At 37.5% G+C, this 18,658-nt stretch overlaps 1 protein-coding gene across 1 annotated transcript in view; it reads left to right on the plus strand.

Annotated features, from left to right (window-relative positions):
- The window catches only part of Remo (Remoulade), a 148,639-nt gene that overhangs the window by 93,068 nt on the left and 36,913 nt on the right, over window positions 1-18,658 (plus strand). Inside the window, exons 10-12 of the mRNA XM_081764108.1 lie at window positions 9,325-9,480; window positions 14,933-15,103; window positions 18,018-18,167. Of these exons, the coding sequence (XP_081620234.1) occupies window positions 9,325-9,480; window positions 14,933-15,103; window positions 18,018-18,167 (477 nt within the window). The remainder of the gene's footprint in view (window positions 1-9,324; window positions 9,481-14,932; window positions 15,104-18,017; window positions 18,168-18,658) is intronic.

Consider the following 18,658-nt stretch of genomic DNA (forward strand, 5'->3'; position numbering starts at 1 on the left):
ACAATCAACAAAAAATTTGCAATCGATCAGTGAAAACGTAATCTTTCTAGAGCCTGTAGTTTCCGAGATCTCATTGTTGAAAGGATTGGCCACAAACATAAACGCCCACAAACATGTAGTTTAAAAGAACTCCAAAAATGGCAGCACAATTCATTTGCATTGATTTTGGAAAAGGTTTATTAAAATACAAAGGCTTTGAACAATAATTTAAAAAAAGTAAACTTTATATGAAAAAAGGTCTTTGTCTTTGTTAAACGTGAAATCACAAATAACCGTAAATCAAAGGTTTGAAATCAAAGTTTATAGGTTGGAGCTCAGGCGTTTTTCTTGCTATCGTAGCATTTTAATAGCTATATTATTCTTGCTCCTTCGTTGTTGCTTAAACCTCTTTTGTTATTACTCTATTCTGACTTTACTAGTATTGCCAATCATAAACTGTTGGACAACTAAATTGTGAAATTGTAAGTCTACTTATATATATATATATATATATATATATATATATATATATATATAACCAAGAAAGTCGTGTCGCTTTTTCACCCACCACCTTCGAACATCGATATGTAACCTAAGACGTACCTGGAAGAAAAATAGTTCCCATCAGCATCGACGACCGTCTGCCAGCAATCTGGAAGGCCATGTATTTCATCGCGGAGGAACGTCGTGGGCCGTGAAGCGAAGGAGGTATCAAGTACATTTTGCACTTCTACTAGGGATTTGAACTGGCGTCCTCTAAGGTGATTGTCCAGGGAATAGAACAGGTGATAATTGGACGGTGCAATGTCGGGGGAGTATGGCGGATGGAGTAGTGTTTCCAATCCAAGGCTTAGAATGGTGTCCCGGGTCATCCTAGCCACGTGGGGCTTAGCGTTGTCCTGTAACAGGAGGACCTCTTTGCGATTCAGAAGTGCTGCCTCCAGAGTTTTTCTTGAATACGGCTCAACTGCTGATGGTACACAGTTGCATTGATGCTCTGACCAGTTGGTAGCAGTTCCCGATGCACGATGCCGCGAGCAGTCCACCAAACACAGAAGAGGACTGGTTTTGGCTGTTTCGGAACCGGTACATGGGATCGTAACCAATGATGACGGCGCCGTGAAGATCCGTACAGGGCCCACTTCTGATCACAAGTCAACACCCTGGCCAGAAATGGCCCCTTCTTCAGACAAGACAGCACAGAAACACGGGTGTCTGCTCGCGTTGACTTCTAGCCCGGAGTCAAATTATGTGGGATCCATCGATCCAACTTGTAGCGCTTCCCAAGTTGATGGAGGTGCTGCCGAATGGATTCTCCACTTACACTGAATTGTAATCCCAGTTCCTCACATGTCTGGCCCCTGTTCGCCTCAGTTGCTGTCTGAAGATCTTCATTTTGTACACGTATTGGTCTTCCGGCACGTGGTGCGTCTTCGAGTATTTCGTCACCGTCTTTAAACTTGTTAAACCATCACTGCACTGTCCGCGTAGTCATGACACCCTCAGCAAAGGCCTGGCATATCTTCCGCCTCGCTGCATCGTGGTTTGACCCCAGTATGAACTCGTACAGCATACACATCCTTATGGCGCTCTGTGGAAGTCCCATGTTCACTGTGTCCTTGCACAAGTTCGCGGGGTAACTGAACTTCTGCAACCAAGTAGTATGCTGGACATAACCACACCAACAACTGACTTTCGCCTTATCTCCATTCGCATTCAACTCACAGTGTGTGGGCCAATTGAACACAAAAAGCGAAAAAACTTTCTTGGTTACCTTTATATATATGATTTTCTGAGTCACAGTCTTCTGGTAGGATGTAGTGCCATTATTTCAAAAATAAGAGCTATTCAATTAATTTAAGTGCCATTTTCGTGCTCAGCAATCCAAAATCATAAAGGAAGTATATTCGCTTCTTTGTAACATACGACCCGTGAAAAAATGTTAAACAATGACAATCAACTAATGGCATTTGTTTGGTTAACATACTGAATTTAAAACTACATTTACGCGTAGAAACGTGAGTAAATTATTTTGAAATACATACTTTAGCTAGGTGTACTTAGAGATTTTTTCTTATTTTTCGTTCCCTAATCCAACTTTCATATAAAGTAAGTTACAGAGAAGTACGACGCCAAAATTGTTAGTAAGAAGCAGCTTTAGTGAATTTTGATACTAAAGTTACATTCTTTGGTACTGTGTCACACCATGTTTGTTAGTTCAAGTGTGCATTTTATATGTTGTACTTAAAAAAAAAAATCATGTACGCTCCTCCAAAATATAATTACGCGCGTGAATTTTTGTAAGACCTTTAACGTACGAAGTTCGGCAACAACGCTTTCAAAGAAGGGGATAAATAACGAGACTTCCGAACACAGTTCATAGTTCGTTGTTTGAAATACTCTGCTTCTATTTTGTTATGCAGTGTTATTTTTAGAACAAAATAGTACTTTGGCAAATGCAGAAAACTTTGTTGTAGTTAAAGAAAACAAACACGCTTTTCGAGCAAAAAAGGTAATTAAAAAAGAAGATTGTTAAGGAGTTCGTTAGCTATCAGTACAACTAAAGGAAAATACTATAGTTGCGATAGCCATGTGTGTTGTTTATTTGCTGGGATCCAGTACTTTTGAGACTGGTTCGGATCATATTGCGTGATTTTATCTTTTTCTTTTATCCATGCTGTAGTTTTTTTTTTTTTTTTTTGTTTTGTTTTGTTTTGTTTTGTTTTGCTTTGTTATATGTATTACATGGGGGTGATTGACAACTTTCTAACCTATGTATTTCCCAATGTTATTCCTCCTCCTCTTTCTCATTGTTATTATTAATAAAAGTAAGCTTGGGAAGGTTTGAGAGTATTAAATTTGGTGCAACAACGTTTTATTGTTTCGCACCCATAACCTTTGTTGTGTCTTGGTGCATTAGAGCGATTTCAAAGGTCTTTCTATGGCGATGTTACATTTTTTCATTTAAACGCCTTGGTAGTTCGCAGTAGTATACTCCAGTCATAGGAGCACTGTTTGGTAGAGAGTCCACTTTAAGAATTCTCTCAGAGTCCCATAAAATACTGACTAGCACCTTACACAGAACGGTTTCACATGAAGTATTTTGGGAGTGGGAATGAGGTGTGTTTACCACTGCTTTGAAACCTGTTTTGTCTCATGGTCAAAGTGGTGGGTATACAAGCTCTGACAATAAAGTTCATTGAATGAAATCACTGTGCTCGACCTGGCAATACTGGCGCAACGAAACACTTCACACGAGTAGCGACAGGTGCCGCCTTTGTGGAACCGCCGTTGTTTATTTGTTAGTCAACTTGGTCTGTGTAAGACGCGTTATACCGAGTGTTTGTGTGTCCGGTTCCAAACAAATAATAGTAAAATGAATGAACAAAGGATCAGTTTGAAGTTTTGTTTTAAGCTTGGCAAGACACCGAAAGAAACCCATGAGATTCTGGTACAGGTTTTTGAAGATCAGACAGTATCCTTGAAGTGTGTTTACGAGGGGTTCGGCCGTTTTCGAGAAAGGCAAGATAGTGTTTCTGAAAACCCCCGTAGTGGAAGGCCGTCAAGCTCTCGCACAGACGAAAACATTGAAAAGGTGAGGACATTAATCACAAATGATCGCCGGTTAACTATACGAATGATTGCTGAGGAATAGAACATTAGCTGTGAATCTGCGAGACTTACCCTCACTAAAGACGTAGGGAAAAGGAAAACATGTTGTCGACTCGTGCCACATTACTTGACTGATGACCAGAAGCACACATTTGTTCTTGCCTCTCAGGATTTTATCGCTATGGTGGATGAAAATCCAAATTTCTTGAACTGCATTGTTGCTGAGGATGAATCCTGGTGTGTGAGGTACGATCCAGAAACAAAACTCCAAAGCATGGAATGGCGTTCTCCTGCATCACCTCGTCGGGAAAAGGTCAAAGCAGAAAAACCACCCATCGAAACGATGCTAATCACCTTTTTTGACAGTAATGGCATAATCAACAAGGAATTTCTACCTGAGGGAACAACATTGAATGCTTCTACTTACGTTGAAATTTTGAGACGTTTAATGAAACACGTACAAAGGGTACGACCCCAGTACTCAGAATAAGGTTCATGGTTTCTGGTTCACGACAATGCTCGCTCTCACACAGCCAATATCGTCAGACAATTCCTGACCCAAAAGGGGTGGTGCAAATTTACCATCCACCATACTCGCCAGATCTGAATCCTCCCGACTTCTTTCCGTTCCCACGCCTCAAACTCGCGTTGAAAGGAAACAGATTTGACTATATTCCAGACATCCAACGAAACGTGACGAGGCTTCTGAGCACCATCCCGAAAGAAGACTTCTCAAAAGTTTCCAGGACATGTACAGCCGTGCTCAGTGTAGCATAGCTGCGGGAGGGAACTACTTCGAAGGACAGTAAGGTAAGTTTCATTCATATTGTATATACTTTCTATTTACGGGATCATTCACCGAACTTTATTGTCAGAGGTTGTAAGTCATATTCCAAATTACGAATCTTTACAATAACCTGCTTTTGTCCTCTTCATAGGTAAATGATGCATTCACAAGCGAGTACTTGCTCCCGTTTTATTTCAGAAAAGTTTGTCTGGGAGAGAAATCAAAATGAGGTGTTGGTTGTGCACTGGGCACTATTTTAGCTCCGACACAGGGCGATGGGTCAACTCAGATGGGAGTTGGAAGTATACTTGGGAAGAATACTGCACACGCTGCTGACTATTGAGAACTCAGAAATTTGGAAACCTGCCTGGCCGATATTTTCCTCATGCTCATCCATAGATTTGTGTGCTGAACACTTCGCCAGCGTTTCGTAACCTGTTACACAGAATGGCAGTAGTTCTTTAAGTACACCAAAGATCTTCGACTCTGCAATATCGTGTCGTGGATGACGTCAGTGTTTTCTCCGCACGCATTGTTGAAGGAGCAAGGTTTCTGAACGACTGACACATATAACGTTAGATTCTTTCGGGCCATTCTCTTCTTGTGTAAGTACTCTATGACTGCTAGGTTTTTCGACCGCTGTTCCTTGCTCATGCTTATTTACAGACCGTTCTGTCGATTTGGGGGCCTAGAGCAAAAATAAATCGTGGTGGTAATAATTTAGGTGAGACTTCCATATTAATCATGAATAAATTATTTTGTGCCAATGGACTATTCATATCAGTTACAGTGATGTTCCATTAAATATTTAAAACAAAGGGACAGTAATACTAATAACATCCTCCATAACCATACAATACAGTAGTTGGTATATATTAAACAATATTCACCACCCTTTGTATAGCTTTAAATCCATTCTAATTAAAATACATTGTTTATAATAGCATCCCATTATCTGCATTTTTAGACTTCTAAAATGCATTATGTATAAGTGAGGGAAGTCTTCTAGAATTCCGATTGGATCCGTCTTCTCTGTCGACAGGCAGTGTACCAGAAACTGTAAGATATATCAAGAAAGAACTCTTTTTCTCGCTCTCTCTCATGAATAGATTGATTTCCTTTCTTAAGCTTCTATTAAAACGAAAATGGAAGAAATTAACCATTTCTAGTTTCAACACTCATCACCATAGAACAAAAACTGTAATAGATAGCGAAAAAGTACTTCTCGAAAATCCAGCGTCTCAACAATAAGCTTTGTCCTCATTTTTATCCCTCTGTTCAAATCTAATGGGTTGTACATGTTTTAGTTTCTACACTGATCGCATGAAGAAACGCGATAATAGCTATCTAGAAATTGTTTCTTTATATGAATTCAATATCATAGGAATAGGTTCTGTTTGTACCCTTATCTTTATAGAAAAACTGGAACTTGTACAAATCTGTACAACCCTTGGTTTTAATCCTGATCACCTTGAGTCAAAAATTGTAATAGATAATGTTTTAATATGGATTTAACGCTTGAAGAACAGGTTTCATTTTTGACTTTATCCCTCTGTTGCGATCTGCAGTTACAGGTGTATCACTTTCGGTTTTAATTTAAACTCCTTAGTTTGGAAACGTATTGTTTCACAATACGCAACACAGCATGTTCATTGAAAGGAAAAAAAGTTGAACTGAATAATAATTTAAGTTGACAGGTAATATCTCTGATAGGATTAGAAAGTATGTAATTCTACATTGTATAAGGCATTTTTAAGAAATCAATTACTTATTACCATTACTATTTTTATAATCACCCTATGCTCTTTATTTGACCCAAGAGCGATTTCTGTTGGTTTAGTCGTGATAGTCTTCTTTGAAATATATCCTATATCAGTTCATCTTCATGAATTTCTTCGTTATTTCACTTTGATTAGAAATCATAGTCAGTCCATTCAAGCGTTGTAGCTTCATGGATGTCTTTAGCTATTTATTATTATGTTTAAAAACTATGTTCCCCATACGCAGGTGCTGACAGAAGTGAGGAGAATGCGGTAGGTTATTGTTATATGGTATTAGAATAAGAATTCTACAATGTCAGTAACTAGCAATGATACGAGCGCAATATAATAAACTATCTACAGATTCACTTGCGGAAACCCTTTAATACACAGTGTTCTATTTTATTTAATATAGATAACCAGATTTAAAATTTAGTAAACTACAAATTCTTGTCTAGTACACATGAATTTTACATCAAACTTCCGCTACGTTAAAGGTTCGATACGCATCACAGTTATCTTTAACCTAGCCATTGTTAACTTTGAGTAGAGAAGATGGTGTCTGTTGTTAGAACCAGGGTTGGCAAAAACCATAGTTTTTATTAAAAAAAAAAAAAAAAAAAAGTGTTTGTTTGTTTAAACCAGGTTTCTTTGGTTTAAATAATTTGCTCTATGTATTTATATCACATATAGACAGAAATGACTTTGTTTCGCTTTGGTGTTATTATGCAACAACCGGGTTATGGCGGAAGGTGTCACACGCTTAAAGCGGAATCCAAACCGCTTCTCTGCTTACATCCGAGAGAAATTGTCCTCCATGTGAACTCGAAACCGGGGCTAATTGGTCACAAATGCTAATGCTATACGTCTGCCGACTGACTCACGAAGGACTCCTGATAAAAATACATTGTACTGATCTTTACATGCTTGTTAATATAATTGTCAAGAGTCATTTCAGAAGGTCGAAAGGATAAACAGTTGCACAAGTGAAACCATTATACAGTATTACATATGGACAATTTCAAAATACTGCAGAGTACAGAAGAACTAATTTAGTCCAAGTTAAAGAAATAACAACCACTTAATTTGGGTATCAGTATGAAAAGTGAATAAAGATACCAATTATTTGAATCCACTTGGGCTCTGAGCCATTTATACATAAATAGATACCAAAGATACTTCTGATTTCAATAAATGTCTCTCGTGGGGTTTGTGTGACAACCACCGCCCGCTAAGGAAAAAAAAAAAGTATGGTATTTTGATGTATTTTATCAATAGTAAACATTATTAAAACGAAACAATATTTAGAATTTTTCTTTGATTGCAATTGCATAACAAACTATTAAAAAAAAAAAAAAAAAAAGACATAAATTTATAAGAAAAAAGTTGCTTTTATAGTACAATTTCTTTGAGTAATGAATGGGGCATTTAGGTCTGAATATAATACGAATAATATACGGGAGTGAAACGTGATAACCCACAAATGTGTGTTTATCAAGATTTTTACAAACACTTACATTTTTACGAGCATTTTTTCGCTTTTTGGTTTAAACTAGCCAACCCTGGTTAGAATCGAAAAAAATCTTGCCATTTTTGCTCTATGTAGATCAACATTGGAACTAGAAGTTGTAATGGATTTCTATTTGCATTTTGGCTATATAGTGATCATGTATAGAGAACTGGTAACGGTTTATTTCTATTACTTACGGTTTGGAATATCGCGTCCGTTAACATACTCTGTTCCTAACTTCTGACCCTCTACATCCTGATCAAATTTAGTGGTGATTCATCGAGTAATCCTTTCCACTCTCCAGAACAGACAGGGTAAAGATATAAGGAAGTTTTTGTAAACCAATCTCCGTAACAAGATTTGTTCCTAGTTGCAATACATTTGTCTTCAAGCTAAAATTTGTTTGTTACCTGTTTCTGTCCTAGAGAAGGAAAAAGTTTCTGCGGCCAGAGTTGAAAATTTTCTTCTCCGGAGGGTGGATACATTTTTGATAGAGAGTAGATCCCTGATATCCCTCTGTCAGTTCGCATACTGGGAAAAATAAATGTTTTGAACTTATTTAATAACAATTTAGCAGCATCTATTTACCCTTAGAAAAGAAAAAAGGGGAAAAAATGATGAGATTATTCGTGTCCGTGTTTGGGAAATCGTTGGATACAAACGGTGATCAGTTAGCGACTTCATAAACCGTGATTTCTCCTGACGAATCAAAGAAGGAAATGAATCATAAAATTAGAAATTGTAAACCAGGAATTGCGAATAAATAAATAAATAAATAAATAAATCACCCAATGGGATTCGAACCATATTCAATCATAACAAAAAGAAATTATTTAATACACATGGCCATCGAAACAACTGTAGATGTACCTTTCAGTTGAATGGATAACTAAGGAACTCCTTAACAACTCGCGTTTTACGATTTTTTGTTTTTAGTCGAAAAGAGTGTATTTTCTTTAATCACAACGAATTTCTCTGCATTTGCTGAAATATTATTTTGTTTTGAGAGTAGCATTGCATTAAATATCAAAATAGGAACTGAATATTTCAAACAACGAGGTTTGTTGAGAATGCTTGAGTAATCCGACTCTTTTCCCTTCGAATGCATTGTTGCCAAACTTTATATTTTGAGGTAAATACTACTTGTCGTTTCTGACAGCTCACTGCGCGCATGGTGCTCAATGCTGTGTTGCCAGCTTTTGCTTCGGGTATTGAAACACGAAATTATTCACTGCAAGTAAATTAACCAGCAGTCCACTACTCAAGTTGACATTCGACTAAAACTGTGCATTTGTTTATATTCAAATTGGCAACGTGCGGAAAAGGTGGAATGTTTACCATTGCAGAGCGAGAGAAATGAGCCATTATAATTGGCTGAACGTGCTCTTGCCATAGAAACAGTTCTTCTTCCCTGATTGTTATGACCACGTGCAGGAAGGAAAAAACAGAGGAAAACAACCGTCAAAAAGGACAAATTGTATCAAATAGACTGTAGTAAAATTCAGACGCATAATTATATTTTTTGGAGTTCAAAGAGCAAGCTGAAGATCGAGAAACGCGGAAGAAACTTTTCCAGACCCAAACCTTTAAAAAAAAAATCCAGGACTTACAAAAGGTATAATACTTAATAATATTTTAGAGCAGTGTATGTATTTTTACCATCCTTTTTATTTCAGATCGACCCCAGTGTGTTGAAAAATACTGTCTTGGAGAATGCACGCAGATTGAAGAATTTTACAGCTAATGTTAATCGTATTAAAGACAAAATGGATGTTGTTTTTATATCCCAGACAATCGAGAACTATTTGCAGTATGTTCCGAAGGAAGAAGAGGTAATTTACAGTCTTTGGTGATACATTGCTCCTAGTGTGTGTGTCTGTGTGTGTGTGTGTGTGTGTGTTTTTTTTTTTCATTTTTTTTCCTTGAGACGCTCTGTTATGTATCTTACTTAATTAGTAGAAATGATTCAAGACATAAACGTGAGCAAGATCAGGGTAATTCGACTGTTATTAAATATATATAGGGTGGTTCCAACAGAAGTAACCCGGACGTGAGTTCTGACAAAAAACAAAGAAATACAATGAAGTTACAACATAGTCATTATCATTTATGCTGTTTACATTTGCCCGTGGGTTGAAGTGCTGGAAATTGTCACCTAAACACTCAGTACATACTTCCGCCCTGGTAATGAGATTGGGATGTGTTGCACGAAGTTGATTCTGCGTGAACTGTTATAGCATTCGTGGTGTTGTCATGCAGCTGTTGTGGAGTTTGAGTATTGTTCTCATACACTTTCCTTTTCAAAGCACTCCATAAGAATAGTCACACTCGCTGAAATCGGGAGATCGCGGATGCCGTAAATCACCATTCACAATTCAACCCTTATCGAGGAATTCGGCAAATACCGTTTTTGCGCGAATATAGGCCGCACTTTATTCCTAAATTTTGGCGTGAAAAATCATGGTGCGGCCTATAATCGAGATTTTCCACCCACAGATCATAAATCGTCAATTTCAGAATGACATGTATATGTATCTTGTGGGTTGCAATGAATACCATCACAGGTTGCTGCAGTTACTTTTATAAAGCATCAAAGGCTTAAGAAGAAAATAGCAGAAAAACATATCTTGTTCGCAAAAATTGCCACCTTCATTGGTACCGGTAACACCTTACACTGGACAAAAAACACTTGTACACTTAGTACTTTTATTAACAGGAATACGGATCTTAGTTATACAGTATATTATATATAATATACTGTATATAATACAGTACATATATAATTCAGTATATACGGAATATTTATATACAATACCTTCTTGAAAAAAGAAGAAAGAAAAAGAAAAGCAACTTTGTTTCGCAAAACTGTGTCAGCTTGTTAGTATCCACCCAAATCAAGTACAATCACTTTTCACAATCTCAGCATCACTAGCGTCTGATTCTCCCTCGCTAGACAATCCAGAATTCTACTCAGAGTGGATATCACAAAGAAGGTCATTTTCATGAGTCACCCTTAGTTATAAGCGAGAGTTAAAGAGGAGGAGGGTGAGAAATGTATCTCAAAGGACTGCCTAATTGAACTTTCTCGTAAATTTAGTACTGCGGCCTATATTCGAGATTTACTTTTTCTGTACTCTTGTGTCAGAAGTTTAGGTGCGACCTATATTCGCACGTGGCTTATATTCGCGCAAATACGGTACTTGTATTGAATTTCGGACAGTGTGAGAAATTGTTCCACATTTCACTGTGAATTGATGGTTCAGTCGAAGAAAGGTGTGATGATCCTCTTGTCTGAAACAGCACACTATGCATTTATTTTCTGGTCTTGCAAGATTTCTTGTGGAATTCACGAGGGCTGTCTGCGAACGAGTTTTCGGAATTTACCGACCCACTAAGATGGAAGTATGCCTCGTCAGTCATAACGAACAGATTCACATTCAGGTGTCTCCTTGTAATCTTGGGCATGAACACGACGCTGCTTATCTAGTAGCCTCAGTTACTGCGCGACGATCTTTTAATGGTTTCGTGTGAAGATCTTACTGATCATGCGTAGACACTGTTCTTGATGCACCAGCCTGCTGTGCTAACCTCCTACTTGATTTCTTCGTACGCCGCGCCAGGTTAGCGATTCTTTCTGATATTTGCACTCGTCCTAGTACATTCTGTACTGGTTGCCAATAAATTCGGCGGATAACCACCTTATTAGTATCTGTATGGTAGATTTCACAGATGCAGCTTTAGTAAGTTTCTCAGTAAGAATTCTCCACAGGTTTTGTATGCAATACGAATTTTATAAACAATGACATTACAAAAGCACGCCCCTTCGAACGTCAGCGTTCTCTGGGCCTTTTCTATTTGGACCATGCTGTATAAGAAAGGATTATAACTAACGAATATAGTACTTCTCAGAATTTTATTTTAAAAAGATGCACTTGTCTTTAAAAACAATCAAAGCATATCTTTAGGGTTCTTTCCTAAGCCCATCCCCACTTTTTTTAAAAATTAGTGAGTAACTTAAAGACTATAGAAAATATTAAAAATACGGAAAGTGAGCCAGGCAATAACTGCAAAACTCTATTATATAAACTAAAAAGCGACTCCAAACCTTTTCTTATAGACTAGAAATTTGGGTTCGCAATTTATGACATCATAATTGTTAGGCACCCCAATTTATACACTATACAGAGAACCTTGAAAACTATTATTAGTTCATATAATAGCGTTTTGTAGGCACTATCTGGTTCACTTTTTACATTTTTCATATTCATCGTTTTCAAGGGAAAAAAAAAATAAAAATGAGCTTAAGAGAAGAGCCTTAAGATAATTCGTGTTTTGTTTGGAATTCACTGGTCAGAGTTAAGAAAAGCTTTGCATCCATAATTGATAATAGCATTTTTCCTCTTTAATTTTCATGTTGTGCTTTGTATCAATGAAGTAAATTTTTCAAACTGAATACAACAATGCTTATAGTATAATAAAAATAGTGAAAACCTAATCACTTACACTAAAAGGTACACTTCAAGCTCTTTCATTAAACGCTTCATCAGATGGAGGAAGGAATTACGGAGAAAAGAGAAGAAATTAAAACAGGGAAGTAGCTGTAAAGCACCCTGGAGGACACTATTTTGAAATTTTGGACACTTGACAGCTAATTTCCTTTAGTTTTTTTCTTTTCTCCGTACCTCCCTCTGTCCTATCAAATTAAACGTTTAGCAGATAATATACTTCTTCAGGAATATGTGATTATGTTTTCACTATTTTTTGTTAAGATTAATTTTCCATTTCCTTTTCAGGATTCCTTTGTTCCAAACCGCAAAAGCATATATGTAAGTCTTTGAACACCCTTTATTTTGAAACCTGAGAAGAAAATGTGAAATCTGTTAATGGGAGATGGTGATGGATGGGGGTCGCAACTTGTAGGATAGGTACACTCATGTCCAAAACTATTGTCGCATGTCTATAAATATGTTGTAGGAATATAATTTGATAATGAATTCGCCCGGTATTTCTTATAATCTTAGTATATGTATAATCGGCAAAGACAATGTATGTGGAAAATTTCATGTCAACAGAGCAGTAAATAAGAACAGTAAAACGAAAATAAAACTCTTGTCCATTTAGCAACATTTTGTTTTACTCATTCTAATTTTAGTATTTATAATTCTTTTCCTATGAAATTTACCACAAATGTACACTCATGTCCAAAATGATTGTCGCGTATCTATAACGATCTTCTTGTAAGAATAGAATTTGACAATGATTTTGCAGGGTACTTTTAACATTGGTACTATGCTTATAATCGGGAAATGCATACTTGTGGTAAATTTCATAGGAAGAGAATTATAAATACGAAAATTAGAATGAGTAAAACAAAATGTTACTAAATGGACAAGAAAGTTTTATTTTTGTTTTATTGTTCTTATTTACTGTTCTTTTGACCTGAAATTTGCCACACACATGTCTTTCCCGATTATACACATACTAACATTACAAGCAATACCGGGCGAATTCTTTATCAAATTATATTCCTACAACAACTTATTTATAGACATGCGACAATAATTTTGGACATGAGTGTACATTTCCCGATTATACACATAATATCAGTATTAAAAGTACCCTACAAAATCATTATCAAATTATATTCTTACAAGAAGACAGTTACAGATATGTGACAATCATTTTGGACATGAGTGTACTTGGCGACCATGGGCGTCGTCTTGAAATTCGTCACGTTGAATGCCAGTTCTGGGTCGCGGTGTCTCATTGGTATAACGTTCACCTCTGGTGCGTGGTCTCTGGTTCGATCCCAAATCGTGTAAAGTGGTCTTTATGGTGGACAAATACCTCGTTCGTTGGTTTTCTCGGAAGTGCCCCTTTTCCTTCCACTTTCTTCTTTCAACATCTCATTCATTCTCATCAGCATCCTTGGAGATAGGTCGGGCAAATAGGGAGTGTGATTGAACATGCACACTTGGTTTCGGATCAGTAATCCCTGTATGGCTATTGGCCGGTGAACGAGCGCATTGTCACGAAGCAGGAACCTGGCCTAGTGTTATTACTTGGGTCACACACTTCGAATCCTTTTTCATAAACGTTCCAAAATACTCACATAATAATTCGCAGTCGTGAATAATTCCTTTGCTGTTGCAAAAAGAAAACAGCATTGACTTTACTTTCGACTTTGGAAACGATTTTTTTTTTTTAATTATTATTATTATTTATTTAAGTTTTTTTTCCCTCCTCTTGGAGATGCTGGTGACTTCCATTCAGCACTTTGGCATTTTGGTGTTGAGTCATAGTGAAAACACTGCGGTTCGTCTTCCGCAACATGGAATTTATAACATTTATATTCCTTTCAGCAGTTTCAAGATGTCTCTTACGTAATCTATACTGTCATCTTTTCGTTAGACAACGAATGAGCCACAAACCGAGATGAGACTTTTTTCTTGCCGAAATCTTGCACTAAGATGTGACGAAACGTTTGCCGGCTTACACCAAACTTCTCTGTCAACAGTCTTAGAATAACAGAAAATGCAAAATTTCAGTCTAAAGTCATAAAACGAACATTCGTAAGACGTTCTTTCACTTTTATAATGAGATTTTCCGTACTCACTGAATTTGGACTACCAAGTCTTAATTTATCTTCGGTTGATTCCGCTTCACTCTTAAATTGCTCATACCATCTGCATATCTATGCACGAGACACACAAGTATTCCCATACACTTGTCGCATCATTTCCGCGGTCTCGGTTGCACTTTTGCCGGTTTAAAACAGAGTTTAATGTTCGCTTGCTGCTCCAAAGCGGTACCGTGACAGCAGTGTCCCGCTCTTTATTAAACATAACATAATGTTCGCTCGCTGCTCCATGACGCTACCGTGACAGTAGTTTCTCGCTGTTTATTGAACCTAACAAAATGTTCGGTCTCTGCTCCATGGCGGTATCGTGACAGCAGTCTCTCTCTGTTTATTAAACATAACATAATGTTCGCTCGCTGCTCCATGGCGCTACCGTCACAGCAGTCTCCCGCTCTTTATTGAATATAATGTTATAATTTCCGTCATGTCTACTTAGCGTGCAATCTTGCCAGTTCGTAGACAAAGGTTACGGCTTTTGTTAGCATACAGCCATTTCTTTCTAACATCTTTCTTTCCTCTACAGTAAGATCAGTCTCATTATATAATTGTCCGATTGTATATTCTTATTCTGCATTTCATTTATAAATGATTTAAGTTTTATGATTTAAGTGTTAAATGATTTAAGTCATTCTTTCTCTTTCTAGCTTGGTTCGATAGTACTAGATATAATAAGTAGAACGATGGATATTTCAAGAAACTTGTTGATTGCTGCTCAACTAGAAGATTCGTCATGTTCGAGATTAGTTGACTCTGTTCAGTCTGTTGCACAACACATTCCTTCTTCTCCTGCGCAACACATTCCTTCTTCGCATAAGGTAAGCTATTCTGTTAAATTCAATGCTAAGTGTTAATTATTTAGAAGTTCATTGAATATTTATGAATTTTAATGTATTCTTCCATTGTCTACATTTGTTTTCCGTGAGCGAGAAAGTTTAGAGAAATCGACCCATCTGAATTGACCTCCCAATATTTAATCAGTGTATTCTTGCATTTTGAAAGCCCATTGAGATGCTTTATTTCTAAATGTTGTGAAATGTTAAGGTGCTAAAAAGTTACATTTTGCAGTTCCGTGGTCAGTTTTCAAATAATGTTGTGTTTAATCTGTTATGGATTAGTTTGTGGTGCTCAGTAGCTAAGAAGCACGTAAAGGTTTTTCGTAGGCATATTTATCAGTGAACGGACACCTTGTATGGACATATGCGTAGTTACTTCCTTAGAACCCTATACAATCTAGACTTACGTGTGCCGGTCTGTTGAGTCTGGCAGATTTGTATGAACTTAGTTCACTTTTCTTCGGAATGCTTGCACACTTCTGATGATAATGGTCTCCCACTGCACTTTAAATTTAACACACTTCCTGCTTCTCGAAACTTGGTGCAACATTACAGTGTTACACTGGACGTCTGGGAAATATTGTTCTAATACATCTTTAGTGTACCGTATATACTTACCACCAAAGCTACGCAAGTGCTCTATCAAAAACATACACACTACTAGGTTGTTAGACCCATCATGGGGATGTAGGAATGGAATTTTCTGTATTCTTCCTCTAGCGGTGTAATGCGGACTGGAACAATGTTATGTTAAACGACTGGTTCCCGAAGCTGGTTTAAATAGAAATGTGCATTGTTATATAGTAGCTTTTATGTTGTTAGTATTTTACGTGATAACATTTTCACTATTTTCTAGTTAATAATTCGTTTATAAATTACTAATCAGAAAACGGATATACAGGGTGGTAGGAAACTCCACCGACAAAATTCGGAAGGTGATTCCCGATACCGAAACAAGAAAAAAAGTCCTTTTGCACTTTTCTCTAGGACACACAGTTTCGGAGCTACATGATGCCGAAAACGTGGCAAAATACACTTTAGAGCGCTATATCTCCTCTATTTCGAAAGATAGAGGAAAGGCGGCATGGTCATCTCAAAGGAACAAAACCTGCTCTATTCAAAGATGGGTATGTCGCAATCGTGAAATCAGTGCACAAGGGATTCTCCAAAGGAGCGTAGGGACTCCCGGATAAACTGTCAGGTAAAGATACGTCAAAATAGGCGTGAATGGATAGGTTTCCCACCTGTTAACCATAATTAGTTGTAACCATGACGAGATCTTAGAGATGAATTGATGGCCGCGTCATATTAGGTATGTGTGGTTGCATAACCACCAGGTACTGATGGTGACCAACAATGAAGTTGTGGATATGAAGTGTGAGTGAATACACTTCCTGAGGTGACTGCACAACTGGAAACAAGTCATGAACAGAAGTCGAAAGAGGCGGCGTGTTCCAGCAGTAACCGAACAAAAGATCGCCCACACACCGTGGGTAAAGTAGAATATCTTCCGAACGAATTGAGATAGTGACGTCGGTCCACAAAATGAGAGAGAAAATCATACTCAAGGGAACTGATGGTGCAAACTGAATGGAGCAGATGGAACTGCGCAATGGGAGTCCATACAGGAAGAAGGGGATTCCGCAAAGCAGACATGGTAGGGGCAGTGAAAAGTGAAACAGACGTATGTACTATAACGTGTTACGTATGGCTTACGTACGAACTGTGGGGTGAGAGCTGGAAAAGTGGGGATTCCCCATTGCAGCGTCGGGGACCAATTCAAGGAAACACCGCTGGACATGGGTATTGGTGCAGGGGTTCCGCAACAAGCAGAGTACGCAGACATTGCAGGCTCGAGAATTGATGTAGGCCCTACCGAGCAGGCAATTGAGGCATGGAAGACATGGACAAAAACAAGCATGCGTACAGGCAAACAGGGACTGTATTTTCAAGGATGATACACTACAGCTCGTATTGGTGTCCGTGATGAATAAGTATCACAAAGAATGACACTAAAGGTTTCAGAAGTCTTACAACAGTCGTATCTTTGGCAACACTAAAGAAGATGCTCAAAATGACGTCCACCACTCTGAACACAGGCATTCAGACGTCGTCACACAGACCGGCGCACACGTCGAAACGTGTCGGATTCTTCCCGCAAAGCGTCAGAAGCGGCTCGGATGCGTTGTTCCAACGTTTGGATATCAGGTACCGGCGTAGCATAAACAACAGTTTTGAGATGCCCCCATAAATAGAAATCCAGAGGGTTTAAATCCAGCGACCGGGCAGACCATGACATAGGACCGCCACGGCATCATGTAGCTCCGAAACTATGTGTCGTAGAGAAAAGTGCAAAAGGACTTTTTTTCTTGTTTCGGTGTCGGGAATCACCTCCCGAATTTTGTCGGAGTTTCCTACCACCCTGTATATAAAACTAATCATTTGTATGGGTAATGAAAATGATAACAGAATAGTTAGGGACAAAATAAGAATTACAGATATCAGATAACATCATCGTTCAGCTCAGTATCAGATAATGTTTTATCAGTTGAGATTGAGCCCTCTGGAAAATCACAGATGATTAAATATAATATTATATTAAGGATTTTGATAATGTAATATTGGGGTTCGTTAAATACCGAAGAAGCAATTTGAAATCAGTTGAATATTGAAATTGCATAGGAAGGTAAAGTGTCATCATCAGCGTTTTGAATTCCCATAGTTTGGAAGTCTTCTTCCACAGTTTCACAGTGTGAAGTAAAACTCACTTGTTTTTATTTCTGTAATTTATTTATTTTTCTCGTATTTTTAACCTCCGTGATGAAGAAAAGCTGAAAGCTAAAAAGTACAAGTATTCAGAAATTAAAGTTAACTGAAATTAAATTTAATATTGCAGTCCAACCTGGCGGTCGAAGAGTTCAGTTTCAAGAAGGAGAGTTTTACAGGAATAACGTGTACATGGTATTCCCAAGCAGGTGTGGATTCCACAAGACTTTTCCGTTGTTTTACAAGCAATAGGAGTACTCTGGTTGAAACTGAAGATCGGGTTTGTATTACTTCTGTCATTTTTTTCAACAATAGCTATCTCCAAATATCAAATAATATATTTAGTTCATTCGTCATTTCGGTATTGATTTTTGAGAATTTGTGTTTTACTGAGTGTACTATTAAAAACTAAAAGGTGTTGATGGGAGAAATGTTCCATATGATACGTTGTTATGTAGCTTACCTTTCTTTACATGTAGAAAGTTTCTTAGAAAAATTTTCTTTCATTTATTATACCAGTCAGATTATAGTGTTTGTGTTTTAAGCCAGAGAGCACTTTATAATCTAATTGTCTATGACATTTCATGCTTGATGAGTGGATCAGCAAGGTGGACGGGAATAAATATGTGGAAGTATATGTATAAAATTATGTAGAATAAATATAATAATACAGGCCTGTTGTAAATGATCTTCTCGATTTCAAAGTTTAATAACGCATGTTTACTTGTTCAGAATGACTTGCAACTTACGTTAAATGAAAGAAAAACTCTT

Source organism: Thermobia domestica, chromosome 1, assembly GCF_964235325.1.
Source record: "Thermobia domestica chromosome 1, izTheDome1.hap1.1, whole genome shotgun sequence".
Classification (NCBI taxonomy): domain Eukaryota; kingdom Metazoa; phylum Arthropoda; class Insecta; order Zygentoma; family Lepismatidae; genus Thermobia; species Thermobia domestica.